General features: G+C 40.1%; 1 protein-coding gene across 2 annotated transcripts in view; it reads right to left on the bottom strand.

Moving 5' to 3' along the window:
* The window catches only part of Ankrd44 (ankyrin repeat domain 44), a 297,185-nt gene that overhangs the window by 103,322 nt on the left and 174,993 nt on the right, over positions 1-18,870 (bottom strand). For both annotated transcript variants that reach the window (XM_042688237.1, XM_042688238.1), the window contains exons 9-10: positions 12,877-12,955; positions 5,720-5,834 (exon numbers count right to left, since the gene is read on the bottom strand). In XM_042688237.1, the coding sequence (XP_042544171.1) occupies positions 5,720-5,834; positions 12,877-12,955 (194 nt within the window). The remainder of the gene's footprint in view (positions 1-5,719; positions 5,835-12,876; positions 12,956-18,870) is intronic.

Genomic DNA, 18,870 nt, shown 5'->3' with positions numbered 1-18,870 from the left:
TTGGGATAGTGCATAAAAAAGTGCTTTAAAAGAGCATCTAGCACATGATAAGCCCCACCACTGACATCATTAACTTATTTGATAACTGGTGGTCTGAGTTGTGAAGCTATAGGGAAATTTGGCTTCCATTCAACTAGGTATGTGATTGCTTAAAAGCTGCAAATTAATTGTGATCTTGTGATCAGCTATCATTTCTGCCTTAAACATTCTCCATCTTTCTAATCCTTTACAATACTTAGTTTTCAATTCTCCCAAGGAAGTAGGACTTGTTTTCTTTTTCCTACAGAGTAGAGAAGACAGCACATTTTCTAAATTTGGGGTGGAATAGCTTTATAATTCTTACCTGAACTCTGCCTAGACTTTTTAAAAAATCATATTTTTCAGACTCAAAGAAACGCAGGTTGCATGGTTTCCCTCATTTATGGCAAGTAGAATGTGCCTATAAACCTACAAGTAAACACACTGGACGGTTAAATAACAAATACACTAAGAGGACAAATTACACAGGTCTCCAGGCATTCACACAGAGTGAGGCCAAAGGAGAATATTATTAGGAGCAGGTCACATAGTTACAATAGCTATGTGTACCTGATCATATAAAATAATATTTATCAAAATGAACCCCAAGAAATGGAAACAAGAGGGATTTTTTTCTTTTCCTTTTGTCTTATTTGTTCATTTATCTGTCTTGGGGAGAGTAAGGGAAAGGCACAGAAATGGTGGAACAAAGGGTGAACAAATGTAGCAGTGATACTCACTGTTGAAAATGAACTATACAACTTGTGGGTGGGGATGGGAAGGAAAATCTATGAGAGAGTGAGGGAAGGGATGACATTGTTCAAAAAGAAATGTATTCTTTAGCTGACTTGTATAACTGTAACCCCTCTGTACATCACCTTTTCAACAACAATAAAAATCATATTTGTTATGAATTTTGCATTGTCATTCTACATACCTATTTGCCCTTCAGATACAAGCCTTTGAGTTTATCTGACAGCCATCAGACCTGGCTCTTGCTAAGTACAGCCTGCAGGTGTATTCAGTGGTTCCTTTTGAATAAATCCAAACCCTAACATGCCTAGAAAAGCCCCTTCTGGATGCAGCCATGGCCCAGCCTATGGGTATCCTAGAACCTCAGTGAACTTCTTCCCTTTTTTCCCAAGAGTCAAGCTCTGACCTGCCTTCCGGCTTTTGCATATGCTGGTCATAACCTGAAGAACAGAAAACCCAAGGGCTTTGGCACATGAATACTGTGTGAAGGAAGCTTCTGACTTACAGTTTAGAGAAGCAAAGGGAATAACAAGAAATATTTTAACCAAGGGCTGACAAAATATTCAAATAAATTTATAAGAAAATAATGATAACACTTTCTTTACAGAAAGCTTTTGAACAGCCATATTGAGTTTCTGCTATCATTTAGATACGAATGTCCTCAAAATGTCTGTGTGTTAAAGGCTTGGTCATGGGCATTTTTGGGAGATAGTGGAACCTTTAGCAAGTAGAACCTACTAGAAGGAAGTTAGAGTATGGAGGGGATGCCCTTAGAGGGACGCTAGCCCATCCTTCCTCTCTCTCTCTCTCTCTTTCTGGGCCACCATGAGATACTCAGTCCCCTTTACTACATATCCCCACCATATTGTATTATGACACCACACACCCCACATAACAAAGTCAAGTGACCACTAGATCTGTGAGCCAAATAAATATTCCAGACTAATGAGCTGATTTATCTCTTGCATTTGTCACAGTACAAACAGCTGAAAATAGTTGTTTTCCTAATTTCTTGGCTATACTGAAAATTGAATTCGGAGCCTTAGCCATACCCCCAGCCCTATTTTCATAAATTCTATTCATTTCCTCGTTTAGGAAATGAATAATGAAATGAATAATAAGTTGTCCTACATAAACCTATAAGAAACCCAGAGATTTTGAGAGATATTCAGAAAATTTAACCTTCTCTAATTCTTTTCGCCTTCATTTGGATATTTTTCCCTAAGGTGCTTTCTGTTTGCCCATATATACAGAATCAAAGACAGGCACTGACAAGCACTGCCTTCATGGACCGCTGTTGCCGAGTAGCATTGCTAAGCTCGTCACCAGATACATGACAGAAGAAAGCAGAGATGGCTTCGTAAGACCGGGACAATGCTTCTTTCCCTGAAGAGAAAGCATAGCTACTTGAAAAACATGTCACTCCCAAGTGCTTCTGCTACATGGGGCACTGGCTGAAACTGCAAGCAAAGTAACTACAAAGAAATAAACCTGCCAGGCGCCGGTGGCTCTTGCCTGTCATCCTAGCTACTCAGGAGGCTGAGATCTGAGGATCACAGTTCAAAGCTAGCCCAGGCAGGAAAGACCATGAGACTCTTATCTCCAATAAACTACTAGAAAACCAGAAGTGGCGCTGTGGCTCAATCAGTAGAGCACTCGCCTTGAGCTGAAGAACACAGGGATAGCGCCCAAGCCCAGAGTTCAAGTCCCACGACCAACAAAAAAAAAAGGAAAGAAAAAAGAAAAGAAAAAGAAATAAACCTGCCATGTGCTGTGGCTCACACCTATAATCCTAGCTACTCAGGAGGCTGAGATCTAAGAATCACAATTCTAAACTAGCCCAAGCAGGGAAGGCTGTGAAACTCTTTCTTATCTATAATTAGCCACCTAAAAATTGGAAGTGGATGGGCTGGGAAGTTGGCTCAGTGGTAGAGTATTTGCCTCGCATGCATGAGGCCCTGGGTTCAATTCCTCAGCACCACATAAGCAGAAAAAGCCAGAAGTGGTGCTGTGGCTCAAGTGGTAGAGTGTTTGCCTTGAGCTGAAGAGCTGAGGGACAGCGCCCAGGCCCAGAGTTCAGCCCCCACGGCTGACAAAAAGAAAAAAATTAGAAGTGGAACTGTGGTAGAGTGGTAGAGTGCTAGCCTTGAGTAAAAAACAAAACAAAACAGGGCTGGGAAGGTGGCTCAGTGGTAGAGAGCTTGCCTTGCATGCCTGAGGCCCTGGGTTTGATTCCTCAGCACCACATAAGCAAAAAGAAAAAGCCAGAAGTGGCACTGTGGCTCAAGTGGTAGAGCGCTAGCCTTGAGCTGAAGAGCTCAGGGACAGTGCCCAGGCCCAGAGTTCAGGCTCTATGACCGGACCCAAAAACAAAACAAAACAGAACAAAAACTCAGGGACAGCTCCTAGAGGCCCTTAGTTCAAGCCCCATGACTTAAAAGAAATCAATAAACCTATACCTAAAATAAATAAACTTGCACTTATTGAATCAAGTGTCTTTTAAGGGAAATTAAGGTAAGTATTTCATCCAGTTCATTTTATACCTAAAATGGATTCAAGTCTGGAAGAATATTAGAAAGTAATGGTTTTTCTTAAACTCCTCAATTAGCAAGAGTCAAAAGAACAATACTATTAAGTATTAAACTAAACTAAATAGTATTAAGCAATACTATTTAGTATTGAAATTGGTTTGTAGATATTTTTCTTCTAATGAACACTGGTCTGGCTGAGAATATCAGAACCTGGGAGGCCAAATGGAGCACTCTTATCACAAAGTGAGCTGTCTCTTTTAATTCCTGACAATCTAACACCCCCCCCCCCAAAAAAAAAAGCCTTGGTTCTCAGTGGATTCCTTTTTTTCTCACCTCATCAGCATTTCCCTCTTCTGTGGGCCTTTAGCCCAAAATCTCATCTTTCCTTCTTGGTACATTTGCAGGTTAACTGCCAATTGTGTGCAGCCTGGATGGCCTCCAGTATTTTGGGATGGCTACCAGAGCCCTTTTCTCTTACACACAAATGGGAGATTTAATCACAACTTACCCTATACCCACTTATAATTCTTTTATGCTTCCGAATGCCTCAGAATGGACTCGAATTCCTTGGCAGGGTATTTGAGGTCCTTTGAGATGCATCTCTTCCTGTCTTTCCACCTCATTTCTCCCGCCTCACACACACCAGATCACCAGCTTTAGAAATTTGCTTTCAACACTTTCACATTTGTGTCTTTATAAAGGTTGTTCTTTCTTCACAGAAGGACCTTCTGTTCTTCCCTCACTCTTTCAACCTCACAGTTCTGCCTGCTAGATAAACTCATATATCTTTCATTTTGCTGGAATGCCATCTCTTTTGGGGAATTCAGAGAATTAGTGTCTCCCCAATTCTGTTCACATAGTCTGCTCTAAAGCCCCACTGTAACAAACCTGATAATACTTCCATCATTTGCTCTTGCTTGATTTCTAGGTGGGGAGTCCAGGAGGTGATTAGAACCCAGTTTAGCTTCAAGTTGGGCTAGTGAAGGTAAACATTATCACAAAGTTGCTACTGTTCCATATAATTGCCTTCAGACCAGGACACCAGCCCCTTCCGTGATTCTCATTTAAAATGCAAACCTACTATTGCTGCCCCGGGCCATTTAAGTCTTGATTTATTCTCAAGCAAGATTTTCAAATGCTGTTTTATAACATTTGAGAAATAAACAGAATTCCTAATATACCTTGCCCTCATATTTTCCTTCTAAAAACTCAGTTATGGTTACAGTCTCTGTGATCAAAATTGAACTTCACTCAATCATTTAAAGCTCTCTTTAATTTGGGTTCCACTAAATATTATTAAGTAATAAATTACTACTTAACATTTATTGAAAGCTTACTGTGTGCCAGGCACTGTTCAAAGAGCTTTTAACAGGGATTATCTTCTTAATAACCTTAGCTGATGTGCTTATGTAACTCATATGCCAGAAAGCTACGTTACTAATGAAGTTATTTAAGCTTTATAACAAACCTATAGACTGGTACGCCCATTTTTCAAATAAGGAAAACAAAGCAGAGGGTTGAGTAACAGGGTCAAAGTTCCATGGATTAGAAATAAGGTAGGCTGGACTAGATCCTAGAGAGAATCTGGAACACCACATAGCAGCTTGAGCATAGCAAAGCATCAGCATGTACTGTCTGCTCCATAGAGCTGCCTTCCTCTCCCAGGGAGTGGATGCTACCCTCTGCTCTGTTAGAGGGTTTCTCATCCTCCCCAGCCAACCTAAAACATCTCCTTGAAGACTTTCTAGAAAACGTTTACTACTTTAGAGCTTTCTCCTTCAGATCTACCCTCTATGGTATATATACCAAACATCATTGCCATCCAAATTCGGTTTCATTTTGGACTTTGTAATACAGTACTTTTAGTGGCTCTTGACTTTGGTAGACTTGGGCTCCAAACAAAATTATAAGCTCCCTGAAGAGACCAATCTGGTCCTTTCTACTGGAGTCCCCCAACGACCCAAGTCGTTGCTTTATATATTTTTACTATATAAGGTCACTTATGAAATCGAGTTCCCCCTTCCTTACGTTACAGATCGACTCAATTGTGCCCTGTAATTGCATCTTGAAAACTGAACCAGAACTCTGAACTAATTCTCAATGTGTCAAACTGTCTATGCTGTTTATCTAACGTAGTCCATTGAGAACAGAACACTAGAAATGAGATTCAATTCTCCTTAATTAAAACCACTGGAATAGACCTCATTCTACTACAGGTGAAAAATACAATTGGTTCTTCCATGTATCTGTCCTTAGTGGTCACCTAATTGAGTTCAAATTTAATGTGTGCTTATTATTAATGATGCAGATCTACTGCAACTTGAACAAATGGGAACCCTCTTACGGCATGGCTGAGTGCCTTTGGCAACGTTCCCATGCGTGGAAGTCCCATCACCGGACTTTTTGCAGTCACCTACTTGGCTGTGTCAGCTCCACTGGTTATTAAGGTGTTAATCAAAAGTTCATGGCCGTATCTTGCAGCCACATGGAGAGGTGTGTTGCCATCCTTATCCACACAGTCGATTTCACCACCTGAAAGAGATATTTGAATACAGGATAACGCAAGGGCCCAAGGCGATTCAGGTACGATGCTCTATGCCCATTGCTGATGTTGACGAAATGATGATTTCTTTTCTACTCCAATGTGCATTTCTGCTCTGAAGTGTAAGAATGTTTTTTGTTTTGTTTTTTTTTTGGGGGGGGGGGTCCGGTCGTGGGGCCTGAACTCTGGGCCTGGGCGCTGTCCCTCAGCTCTTCAGCTCAAGGCTAGGACTCTACCACTTGAGCCACAGCGCCACTTCTGGCTTTTTTCTTATGTGGTGCTGAGGAATCGAACCCAGGGCCTCGAGCATGTAAGAATGTTTTTAAGGGGGCATGTCACCTTCTGAAGCAGAAGTAGCATTACAGGGGCTGGGAAGGTGGCTCAGTGGTAGAGTGCTTGCTTTGCATCCATGAGGCCCTGGGTTCGATTCCTCAGCACCACATAAGCAAAAAGAAAAAAGCCAGAAGTGGCGCTGTGGCTCAAGTGGTAGAGCGCTAGCCTTGAGCTGAAGAACTGAGGGACAGCGCCCAGGCCCAGAGTTCAGGCCCCATGACTGGACCCCCCCCCAAAAAAAAGAGGTAGCATTATAGTTTATTATCTGCAGAGAGAGAAATGCTTTTGAAAAATCGTTCTATATCATCTTATTTGAGGATCTAAAATCACACAACATACATCCTGTTCTAAACGAACAATATAACCAAATTCCATAAATGTAACACTTACAACATTTAATTTTAATTTTAAAAAATAAATAGGGCTGAGAAGACGGCTCCGTGGTAGAGTGCTTGCCTTGCATGCATGAGGCCCTTGGTTTGATTCCTCAGCACCACATAAACAGAAAAAGCTGGAAGTGGTGCTGTGGCTCAAGTAGTAGAGCTCTAGCCTTGAACTGAAGAGCTGAGGGACAGCACCCAGTCCCCGAGTTCAGGTCCCAAGACCGACAAAAAAAAATAATAATTTTGTAAATCTCATGCTAAACTTTAACAATCAAAGGGGCTACAAGTTTAAGAAAATATTCCATGTAGCTTATCCAGCTTAAATATAGATGGGTCAACGAAAGCAAGATGTTGGTGGCTGATACTTGTAATCCTTGCTACTCAGGAGACAGATCTGACAATTGACATTGGAAGCCAGCCCGGGCAGATAAATCTGAGAGAATCTTATTTCCAAATAACTAGCAAAAAGCCAGAAGCGGAGCTATGGCTCAAATAATAGAGCACTAGTATTGAGCATAACAGCTCCAGGATAGTTTCTAGGCCCCAAGTTCAAACCCCAGGATCAGCACCAAAACAAAACAACAAAGCAAAAAAGAACATAGAGTTAGTGAGCATGAATCTGCTACAAAGTGAAATAATTACCAAAAGTTGTGTGGGCCTGTGGAGGGAGTAAGAGTGCAAAAAAAATCACAATCAGTGCACAGATTTAAGAAGCTTCACTCTGCTGCCAACCCTTCTACGTGTAGAGCTTATTGTGAAAATCAATCTGCTGCCAATAAGTTTACACATGTGGAGCTATTTACAAAATGGTAATCCCTTCTTGTCTTTGACCATGACAGAGAAACAGAAGCAGCAACTTGGATCCAAATACTGATTTCCCCTCAGATCATTGTTCCTATATTTATTTTTTAAATGAGTTGTTCAAAAAGAACAATAATAAAAAGTAATACTTGCATACCTATCCAGATATATACAAAATTAATAATTATATATCTAGACAGAAAGACACACAGAGAAATAGAGAGAATAGAAAAATTCAGAACTTTATGGGCTTGGAATATGGCTTAGTGGTAGAGTGCTTGCCTAGTATACAAGAAGCCCTGGTTTGATTCCTGAGTACCATATAAACAGAAAAAGCCAGAAGTGGCACTGTGGCTCAAGTGGTAGAGTGCTAGCCTTGAGCAAAAGAAGTTCAGGGACAGTGCCTACGCTCTGAGTTCAAACCCCAGGACTGGCAAAATTAATAATAATAATAATTTAAAAAAAGAAAAATCCAGAACTTTTATCAGACTGTCAATGAGAAATTCTGGGGCTAGGATTATGGTGACACATTACAGGACCATGGAAGGTCCATAATGATTTTATTTCCAGTAAGCATGTCCAAGTTTTACAATCAGAAAAATAATAAAGTTAGCTACTGTCATCTGCTAGAAACTAGGGAGACATTCACTGCACTCTAGTTTTAGATACATGCAATTTAGATCAACTTATTTTTGTGATTTTACAGTATTTTGGAGGACAGGTGGCTACGTATTCTCACAGATGTCTCAGAGAGATCCAGGATGGACATGTCTGTCTAAGGATTGCCACACTTTTCTGTCTGCAAGGGTTAGCCACAGAACTGATCTGGGGAGATGGGAAGGAGGATCCCTAGACTTCAGAGAAGGCTTTGCCCTGAACAGGATCCCAGCCAAGACTACCAAACCTTCCTGAAGAAATACAAGGGCTTTCAGGTTTACCTGCCTCAAAAGGCCAAAAAAGCGAGTAGAGGAAAAGAAGAGTAAAAATATCAGGAAAAAAATATGAGTAGATATTTTCTTATTTTTGTTGCTGCATTTCATAAGTCAACTCCAACCCATAGATAGATAGAGAAAATTATCATCTACCTATGCATTTATTGTCCTTTACAATATTTTTCAGGAAACTATCATTTAATGGAAAATAAAAGAAAGACAGTGTATGTGTTCTGAAAATGTTTTCTAGTAAACTAAGATTTCTACATGACTGAATTTCTATTTTATCGGCAATATAGAAACCTTTCACTTTCACCTGAAAATCTTCAAGACTTGCCTGAAATGTAAATTAAATGTCTGTATTATTCATCTGGAGGTTGCAAGTTAATGTCAGTAATTGGTCATTAATAATTAGTGAGCTACACAGCATTTGTAAGTTGAAAAGTATTCAAAGCATGTCCAAAGGGACAGTTAATCAACTTTACGCATTCATCCGACATTAGTTTTTTATTGCACAAAAGATAACGGTCATCTATCTTACTCAGTTGCTTCAGGATTGTGAGACCAAAAACATCCAAAGGTTCACATTTAGACTAACCTAGCATTGGACTTCTTTGGTACAAGATCTATTTATTTATAAAGCTTCCATAGCGTCATTTTTGAACTTTTCTAACTTGCTGAATAGCATCTAAGGCACCTGTCTCCTACCAAGGACGGGGTCAAATGTCTCCAGACAATGGACCAAATCTTCTTCCAGTTCCCTTTTCTCTCTTGCTGTGACAAGGCAGCTTCGGATAAACAAAATGATTTGAGCACAAGTACATTTTGATTACTAACTATAGAAAAAAACACATTTTTTACATTTTTTTAATTTTGTGTGCCAGTCCTGGGGTTGAACTCAGGGCTCTGTCCCTGACCTTTTGCTCATGGCTAGTGCTCAACCACTTGAGCCACAGCTTCACTTCTGGCTTTTTTGGTAGTTTAGTAGAGATAAGAGCCTCACAGACTTGTGAGGATTACAGATGTGAGCTATCCGTGCCTGGCAGTAATGTTTTTTAAATGACCTAAAGTTGGACGATTCTGGAAAAAACAGTTATTATGGAGAACAAATCACTCTAACTGAAGAGTTGTCTGGGATCAGAGATATGCTGTAAAAAGCAATTTAATGAGAGAACAAATAAACATAACAAGCATTCCTCAGCACCATGGTCAGTGGTTAGGGGAGCAGAGAGGTATTCCTTCATGGGGGTGCCCTCCAACTTGGGGAGGTCACAATGGCTCCTATGTGTGTGTTGTGACTCACAAGGAAAATGACACCAGGCCCTGGGGTATGAGCCTCTGGGAAGAAGGGTTTCGCCCCTCCCTCCCCCAGACTAACAGGTGGGGGAAGAAAAAATATGAATTTCCTCGTCTGTTCATGTGTATTTAAAAAATGTCCAATAATATCGAAGAACTCACAGTTCTCACATGTATAGTGAATGCAAACAATTATCATCAGGAAGAAGAAAATACCCAGAAGAGGGGAGAATACAGTCAAGAATCTCATGTATGTCCTACAAAATTAAGAAGAGTGAGAGAAGGGGTGAGTAGGAGAGGGAGGATAGAGAATATTGAAAGAGGAGACACTGATCAAGATATATTGTATTCATAAGCTGCTTTGATAAACGGCAACTCCTTTGTGAAACTAAGATAACACAAATAGAATAAAATTAAATAAAAACGAAGAAAATACCCAATTGTTCTTGTATAGGGATAATTCAATTTCAAATAGAAGTGTCTTTTCGAGAAGAGTTCAACTTAAAAACCAGTTGCCTGGCTGGAAAGGTGGCTTAGTGGTAGAGTACCTGCCTTGCATGCATGAAGCCCTGAGTTTGATTCCTCAGGACCACATAAGCAGAAAAAGCCAGAAGTGGTGCTGTGGCTCAAGTGGTAGAGTGCTAGTCTTGAGCAAGAAAGAAGCTCAGGGACAGTGCGTAGGCCCTGAGTTCAAGCCCCAAGACTGGCAATAAAATAATAATGATTAAAAAAAATCAGTTGTGGTGGGCGCTGGTGGCTCACACCTGTAATCCTACCTACTCAGGAGGCTGAGATCTGAGGATCACAGTTCAAAGCCAGCCCAGGCAGGAAAGGCTGTGAGACTCTTTTCTCCAATAAACCACTAAAAAACCAGAAGTGGTACTGTGGCTCAAGCGGTAGAGTGCTCGCCTTGAGCTGAAGAGGGCCCAAGGACAGCACCCAAGCCCAGAGTTCAAGCCCCACAACCAACCAAAACAACAACAAAAACAGTTGCCATCCTTGTTCTTCCAGAAAACATGTATATAAGTGTAGGAGTTCAATCCCTGATGTTAGACTATCTGTATTCCAGTCCGTTTCTCAACCTACTAGTCATGCATTCTGACACCAATGATGAACTTGCTGTCTTACTTTTCCCATTTTTGAAATGGAAATGATAATAATAATAACAATATAATACTCCTCTCTCACAGGGAAGTTGAGCCTGGCACAGAGGGAACACTCAGGCAATGCTAGCTTTTTGTTTTGTTTGGGGGGTCTGGTTGTGGGGCTTGAACTCTGGGCCTGGGCACTGTCCCTCAGCTCATCAGCTCAAGGCTAGCACTCTACCACTTGAGCCACAGTACCACTTCCAGCTTTTCTCTTTTTGCTTATGTGGTGCTGAGGAATCGAACCCAGGGCCTCATACATGCAAGGCAAGTGCTCTACCACTGAGCCACCTTCCCAGCCCCAATGCTAGCTTTAACATTACCCATACTAGTCTATGTATTGTAGCCGCTATATCCCCATCTGTGTAGGCCTGGGATTCTACCCAGCATACAAGCAAGATGCCAAACCAGACAAAAATGAGATAATCTCAGAACCAAAGATCCTTTGAACCCAGAGAATATGAGAAGGGACCTATTCTGGGTTTAGCCCCAACCCTCAAGTCCAGCAAGACTGTCCAAGTCTTACAGCCCAATAATGATTCATAGGGAAGTCAAAACACCCAGAAACTTCCCAGGTCTACCGTAAGCCTACACACATGGCAGAGCAGAGCTGGGACATGGTCTTGACCCAAGGGCAAGGCTTTGATCATATGGGGATTGGCCAGTAGAAAGTAATATTTATAAGGTGAGAAATTATTTTTCTCTCCCACTTTGCCCCTCCTGCTTGAGATTTTTTAATAAGGAATAATAGTTTTATATCCATTTATTATTTAACTAAGGCTACTGATTACATTCACATGAAATTTCTTTAAATTTTTATTTTGCTTTTGAAGAGACAGATATTGTTTCTGAAAAACAGTTGAGAAATGCAATGGAAAAAGAAAAGTAAGAGGGAAATCAAAAGAGAAAGTCTGCAGTTGCATTTCCCCTTGGCAAAATAAACCAAAAGTGATCCTCTCAGTAAAATGAACGTCAAAGACATGACCCAGATTCCAAATTAGAAATAATAGGTATTGGGCAGTTCATTTCCATTTTACTTTCCTTAGCTTGCTGGAGCCTTTTTTTCTCCTACAAATTCACTGAAATGCTTATATATTTCCTCTACTTTTCCATAGATATTTTGCTTTCTAAGCATAATTTCAGTGGCAGATTTCCCATCCAGATGCCAAATGACTTTTCAGTTTTATGTCTTGAGCTCTTAAGACATAACTCAGCATTGATAACAACCCCAAGTATATGTCACCCAAAATTCTTATAAAGAAGGAAAAAAATACAGCTCCAAGAATAGTGACTAGTATCAGAAATGAGGGTTAACTAAAACCAGCTTGGGAACAGCCAGAATGACCTGGAATATGAGCTGAAGATCCGAACTAGACATGGTATTTGTTGTTGTTGCTATTGTTGCTGTTAAAATATCTGTTATTTTCTATTCAAGATACATTAGACCCATACATTTATATGTTGAATCAATAATTAAAAAGTCAAATTAAAAATTGAGAAATATTTACAAAGATATTCAATTGTGTTCTCAAAGTCAACCCAGCACAGATGCTGGCTAAAATCCTCCATCAGAGACAGCCCATGAAAGTCCAAGCAACCCTCTGTTGTAAGCCTGGAAAATTACTGTGCTATGTGACTCTTGGGTCTCTGGTGAGCCTGTGATTTTATTATTCTTTCTATCATATCCTTACCTGCCTTTCCTCTGAGTAATCTCCTTTTCCTACCTTTGGTCTTTTCCTGCCATTACTGGTCTTAGGGAACTATGGTGAATTCTAGAATCTAAGAATAATCTCAATTTGCTATTAGGAAATATATGCTGCTTATCTTTATTAGGTTTTGGAGCTAAAAGGTAAGATAGAAAGATGGTATATCATTTCAGTTTCAAAACAGCTCCCGTGTTCTCTGCCTGGCTGGGAACTGGCTGTGAACCAGTGCCTTTCTGCTCTCCCTTCACTACTGAGAAGAATGCTGGAATATGTCTGATAATGAGCTTCCAGCCAAAGGTGTCAAAGGACTGTGTCGACCCATGCTTATCAAAAAAAACTAAACCAGAGAGCATCAAGGTTCATATTCAGGTGACTGGAGATGACCCCAGTCAGACCAAAAAACTGCAAATAACCACACTACAGAAGCATCTCTTACCATTCTGAATGAGGGTTTGTGACCGTGTGAACCTTCCATGGACAGCTGTCATGTGCAGTGGACTTTTGCCATCTTTACTCTGAAAATAAGGATAGAGTTGCTCATGAGATGGTAATATCAATCTGTAATATCACATATGTATGGATATAATCAACAGTTACAAAGATAATTTGGAGATAAAGGTAAAATGTGTAACTTCTCAAGTTATTTTATATAACACTATTTTCAAGAAGCTTAGAGAGCAAACTCCCCCCACCAAAAAAAAAGTTATTTCCTGTCTTAAAATGTACTGGCAACTTTTAAAAAGACAAGTGATATGTAATTTATATAGTCCTGTCTGCCTGGCCATTGTCCACTAACCTGCTATTACTCCTGGCAGCTCTTGAAACTGACCTGAAACGTTACACTATTCCCTAGGTCCCAGCTCCATAGAGAATACCCTAAAAGAGAATCTCTTCCTTCACCTAATTTTCTAGAAATCATAGGATTAAGGTGTGAAACTGCTCAGAAAATTGCCATTTTTGATAATCAGCTAGAAATGTGTATTCAATTTATACATCTTTTATTATTCATGATACAAATTAAGGAACTTCTCAACAGGGATTAAGCCAAAACATGGAAAATGTACAAAACCTATCATTAGAAGACCAAATGAGAATTTTAGCTGGGTGTCATTAGCTTACACATGTAAACCTAGCCCAGGAGGTTGAGATCTGAAGGTCACAATTCAAAAGCCAGCCCAGGCAGGAAGGCCATGAAACTCTTATTATCTCCAATTAACTAGCATAAAGTCAGAAGTGGAGCTGTGGTTCAAGCGACAGAGCACTAGCCTTGTGGGGAAAAGCTAAGGGTCAGCACCCAGGCCCTGGAGTTCAAGCCCAGCACTGGAATAAAAGAAGAAATAGGTGGAGAAGAGGAAAGGAAGAAGGGAGGGAGGGAGAAAGGAGGATAGGAAGGAAGGTGAGAGAAAGCAGAGAAAGAGAGAAAGAGGGGGGGGAAGGAGGGAGGGAGGAAGGGAGGGAAGGAGGGAGGAAGGGAGAGAATTGAAGTTTGATCTTTCCCTGGGGTAGCAATAAGCAATATGTGATGTGAAACACTCCAGAGGTATGGAAGAGCAGCAGCAGCTGGCTTGCACCATGGATGAACAGCTGATGCTCTACCTGAGGCATGCTGTTTGGTAGGTTAGGTGCGGTAAATGTATTTCAGTCCCATCAGGATGGATGTACTGAGATGGAGGACCGAATCTCACCATAAGTCAAGAAGCATCCTTTTTAAACTCTTTACACATAATTCTAACAAAGGAGTTTCCATTTTAAAAAGTAGCTTATGAATACAATGTCTTTCCTCATTCTTACTCATCCTCCCCTACGGACCTGTCTCTCACTCCTCTTTAATGTTGTAGGATATACATTGGATTCATGACTGTGTTCTCCTACTCTTGTTCGTTCATCTATCCCTTTCCTCTGGAGCCCACCCCACCCCTTTCAAGTACCCACTTTCTTTGGCTGAACTTTGATGTTGCCTTTCTAAGGAATTATACTATTTGAACTCTCCCTTGAATCTACCCTATTCAGCTAATACATTTATATACACTTGCATTCCACCGAACGTATTCACTTAGGAATTTGTACACTAAATCTAGCTGCCATATATAAAGGAAAACATGAATCCTTATTTTCATTCAAGTGCTTTTATTTATTTATTTACTTTTTTGGTGCTTGTCCTGGGGTACGAACTCAAGGCCTGGGTGCTGTTCCTGAGCTGCTGTGCTTTGAGGCACAGCTCCTCCATTTCCTAATAATTGGAGATAATAGTCTTACTTTCCTGCCCAGGCTGGCTTCAAACCCAATCCTCAGATTTCAGCCTCCTGAGTACCTATGATTATAGGTATAAGCTATCAACACCCAGTTATCAAGTATACTTTTTAAATGCAATCCACCTTTATTTTTTCTAAACTGGAAATGTTTAGACTTAAAGAAATGTTCCTCTGATATTAAAATATGAAGTTTCAAAAGTCTATGTTAAATTTTTGTGATTTAATCTACATATCTAAGTTTTAAAATGACTACTGTAAGCCTGGCACTGGTGGCTAACCCCAGTAATCCTAAGTACTCAGGAGGCTGAGATCTAAGGATCATGGTTCAATGTCAGCCCTGGCAGGAAAGTCTGTGTGACTCTTATCTCTAATTAACTACCAAAAAGCCAAAAGTGGAGCTGTGGCTCAAGTGGTAGAATACTAGCATTGAGCAACAAAAGCTCAGGAATAGCACCCAGACCCTGAGTTCAAGCCCCAGAACTGGCACACAAAAGAAAATGACTATTGTAAAAAAAATAATCCACACTGGAAAACAATCACTGAAGTAAATATCTTTTAGTAGACCAAAGTCTATCCATTCCAAGAGTTCTTGTTCAAAAAATGGAGACTGAAGAAGTGGTGCTGTAGCTCAAGTGTAGAGTGCTCGCCTTGAGCTGAAGAGCTGAGGGACAGCGCTCAGGCCCAGAGTTCAAGACCCCCATGACCGACCCCCCCCCCCCAAAATGGAGACTGAATTGGAAGTTGGACAAAAAAAAATTTCCTTTCTAACTTGCACACTACATTCAAGTTTAAAAGCCACTATTTTAGACTGTAGACTAAATAGCTTATAGTAAAACCACACATTATATCCTGTAAATCTGTCTCTTCCTTAGGAAAGAGGAAAGTAGTTACACTAAGTCTGTGCCAATAGAAGGTAATCAGAAAGTACTACATCTCGACCAAAAAAAAATGTAACATTATAGTTTAAGTATATAAGGGGCATAATAGGAGCTATTTAATATGGTTAAGGACTTGAATCTGAAATTATTGAGAAAGGAGAATGACAGTAACCTTGATGCTTTATTGAAGATATCGTTTTTTAGAAGAAAAGGAGAAGTAATTAAGAGGTCCCTTAAAGCTATCGAACTCCAGAGTCTGGTCCTGGATGTTAGGACTAGACACAGTTCAAATGACTGAAAAGCCAGTTTTAAATAAAAATAGATTTCTTTAAAAAAAATATTTTTTTTTAATTAAAACAAATAATGACAAACCAAAATTGTAAGGGAAGAAAAGGCAAAAATTTCAGAGTTGATATTAACTGTCTCTAGGTGGTGCTATTTCTTTAAATTTTGTTCCAGTATTTTCTCTTCAATTTAATATGAAAGTACAAGTAATTATCATTTGATTAAATATATATAAGGTGTTTAGAAATATATTCATATTTAATTAAGCACTTTCCTGCGCCTGGAAAAGGTTATAAAAGTTTTTCCTAAGGATTATCAACTATCTAAATTGCAAAAGGAGAGCCAAGGCAGAACTAACTGACTTCCACAGAGCACAGCTTGCAAAGCCAGTCCCATTTCAGGACAGCAAACACCACACCTCGCTTCTCCCTGGGAGTGTTTGGGCCTCTGGGTAAAGGGAAAGAAATGACCACAGTTAGTAAGATGTAAAAGTCAGCTATAGTGTCAATGTGATACTTCAGATCTATCCTTCCAAATCTTTCCTGGATTCATCTACTAAATGAGTCGAGGCTGTAAATTGTTGTTGTCTCTGTCTTACCCAGCACAACTACGAGCAGTGTGCTTTCTTGAACTTCAAATGCTTGCAAAAAATAGGGTTGATAAGCATATCTGAATCTGCAGTGTTGTCTGTCATGGGGAAGATAAAGGATATGTTCTTCCTATTTTCAAAGTATAAATGAATTCCAATGAATTGTGAGGTTTTGTGGGTTTTGCGGGGGCGGGGAGGGGGGTTGTTTTGTTTTGTCAGTACTGGAGCTTAAACTCAGGGTAGGCACTGTCCCTTAGCCTTTTCACTCAAGTCTGGTACTCTAACCACTCCAGCCACAGCTCCACTTCTGGCTTTTTGGTACTTATTTGCAGATAAGAGTCTCAAGGTCATTTCTGCCTGGGTTAGCTTCAAACCATCATCCTTAGATCTCAGACTTCTGAGGAGCTAGGATTATAGGCATGAGCTATTGGTGCCAACTTCAATGGATTGTTTCATAAAGTATCTTTGTTATTGTATCCGAAATTAACAATACCAAGTCAAAATATAGCCATGGTCAATCTAAGTTGAAAGAAAGAAAGAAAGAAAGAAAGAAAGAAAGGAAGAAAGAAAGAAAGAAAGAAAGAAAGAAAGAAGGAAAGAAAGAAGGAAAGAAAGACTGTAAAATGCACTCAGAACACTTCTCCCTCCTCCTCTTTCCATCTATCTTGTAATTGCTCCTGAAGACATCCTTCCAGCTTATTATGGGAAGAGAGGCAATGTGGGTGGGTACTGGCTGCATTTCAAGATGCTATTTCCTTAAAACTTTGGAAAAATCTAAACAAATACAAATTGTCTTGCCTCTGCAAACATTTTCAAAACCCAGTGAGCAATGTGGTACAGAGAGATAACAAGTTTAATTAGAAAGCTACCTCCTGAGTCACACAGGACGGCTCCACAGGAATGAAGGAAATCAGAGCATGTAGAGAAGATGGAGATAGAGGATGAAAGTGAGTTTTGATTCAGAACACAAGTCTCTGGTTTTAAAAGGGCATCTCTTAGATGCTATTTATAATTAATGGTCTATAGTAATATTAAATAATATTAAATACTAAAAATAAGTAAATATGCTTTCAGGTCTATTTATACAGTTGAAGTTTCTTATCCAATCTAATTGGCCACTGGTCAGTGAAAGGGGCAGAGGTAAGTAGGTATGGCCTTCTAGATTCAGACAACACTATCAGTTACCGAAAAAGAGGCTGACAAAGACAGCCCCTTTAGCCTCAGGAATTTGCCTTCCTTTGACAGTGTCAGAGGATGTCCTATGCATGCAGACAGATGTCCACAATCCTGGAGATGGCCACCTGGGTGCTTCCTGACCTCCTGCCACCATGCTCTTCTTTTTGGGACCTTGGCTGGGATTCCTTTAGAAGATGAGGAAATCCCTGAAACTCATCCACTCTACACTTGTGTTTCTGGCTGCCTTGTCCCTTATGAAGATACCACACTCTCTTCAGTTCCTTCTTCTCATTTTTCCTACCCCTTTCTCTCACTCTTCTTCCTCTTCTTGATCCTGAAAGCATAGGGTCCCCCTCCCCTTTCCTCCCACCTATTATGCCCTCTCTTCTTGGGTGACAGCATAACTTCCAATTTCAACTGATACCCTTACGGGAATGCAACAACCTCAAATTTTTACTTCTATTCTCAAATGCTCTTCTATACTAGAAGATATTTTCGTTACTAGGTCCTCAGACTGACTAATGGCTCAAAACTTGTTCCTCAAACTCTACATTCATTGGTTTCGCCTCCTAAGCCTATCCTCTCTTGACACCGCTCTTAGAGATGATTACCAATTGTACTCATTTGCCAAGTGCTTACTCTGTGGCAGACACTGCTGTGTAACTGTTTAATCCTCCCAACACTGTTTTCTAATTTTATAGATGAAAAAATGAGACATATCCCCAAAATATGAGACACACAAAGATGTTCTTATCATTAAGATTTTGAATTAGGTATTCAAAATCTAAGCGAGGATTGGAATACAAGCAGCCAAAACCCCAGAAGTGATCACTTAACCTTTAGTTAACTTCAGTATATCACTTCTCTATTCACCTATAACTCCCCTATCCTGCAGCTAGTTGTGCCAAGGCCTACTTGTTGTCTGCAAAGCCTCTCCCACCCATGGGCTCTTCTCCATTCCTCCAGCCTCATGACCTCTGAGTTAGACCAGTTTTATTGATGTTCCCTCATCCCGAAGTCATCCCCTCTGTATACCCACTACACTTGGATTTTTCTCATCTCTAAAATCAAAGTAGCTTGTTACGTTCTTCTAACTGGAAATAGTACATGCTCATCATGTTGCAAACAGAAGATAAAAATAGAGACTAAAATCAGAAATCATGACATCCTCTCTCCACAGTGGTAAGTGATATTTATACATTGATATGTTGTCCAGGTATTTGCCCCTCTGTGCACATACTCAGACATAT

This window comes from Dipodomys spectabilis, unplaced genomic scaffold (genome assembly GCF_019054845.1).
Source record: "Dipodomys spectabilis isolate Male_0828 unplaced genomic scaffold, ASM1905484v1 ptg000115l, whole genome shotgun sequence".
Lineage (NCBI taxonomy): Eukaryota > Metazoa > Chordata > Mammalia > Rodentia > Heteromyidae > Dipodomys > Dipodomys spectabilis.
This window is presented reverse-complemented; position numbering and strand designations above follow the sequence as displayed.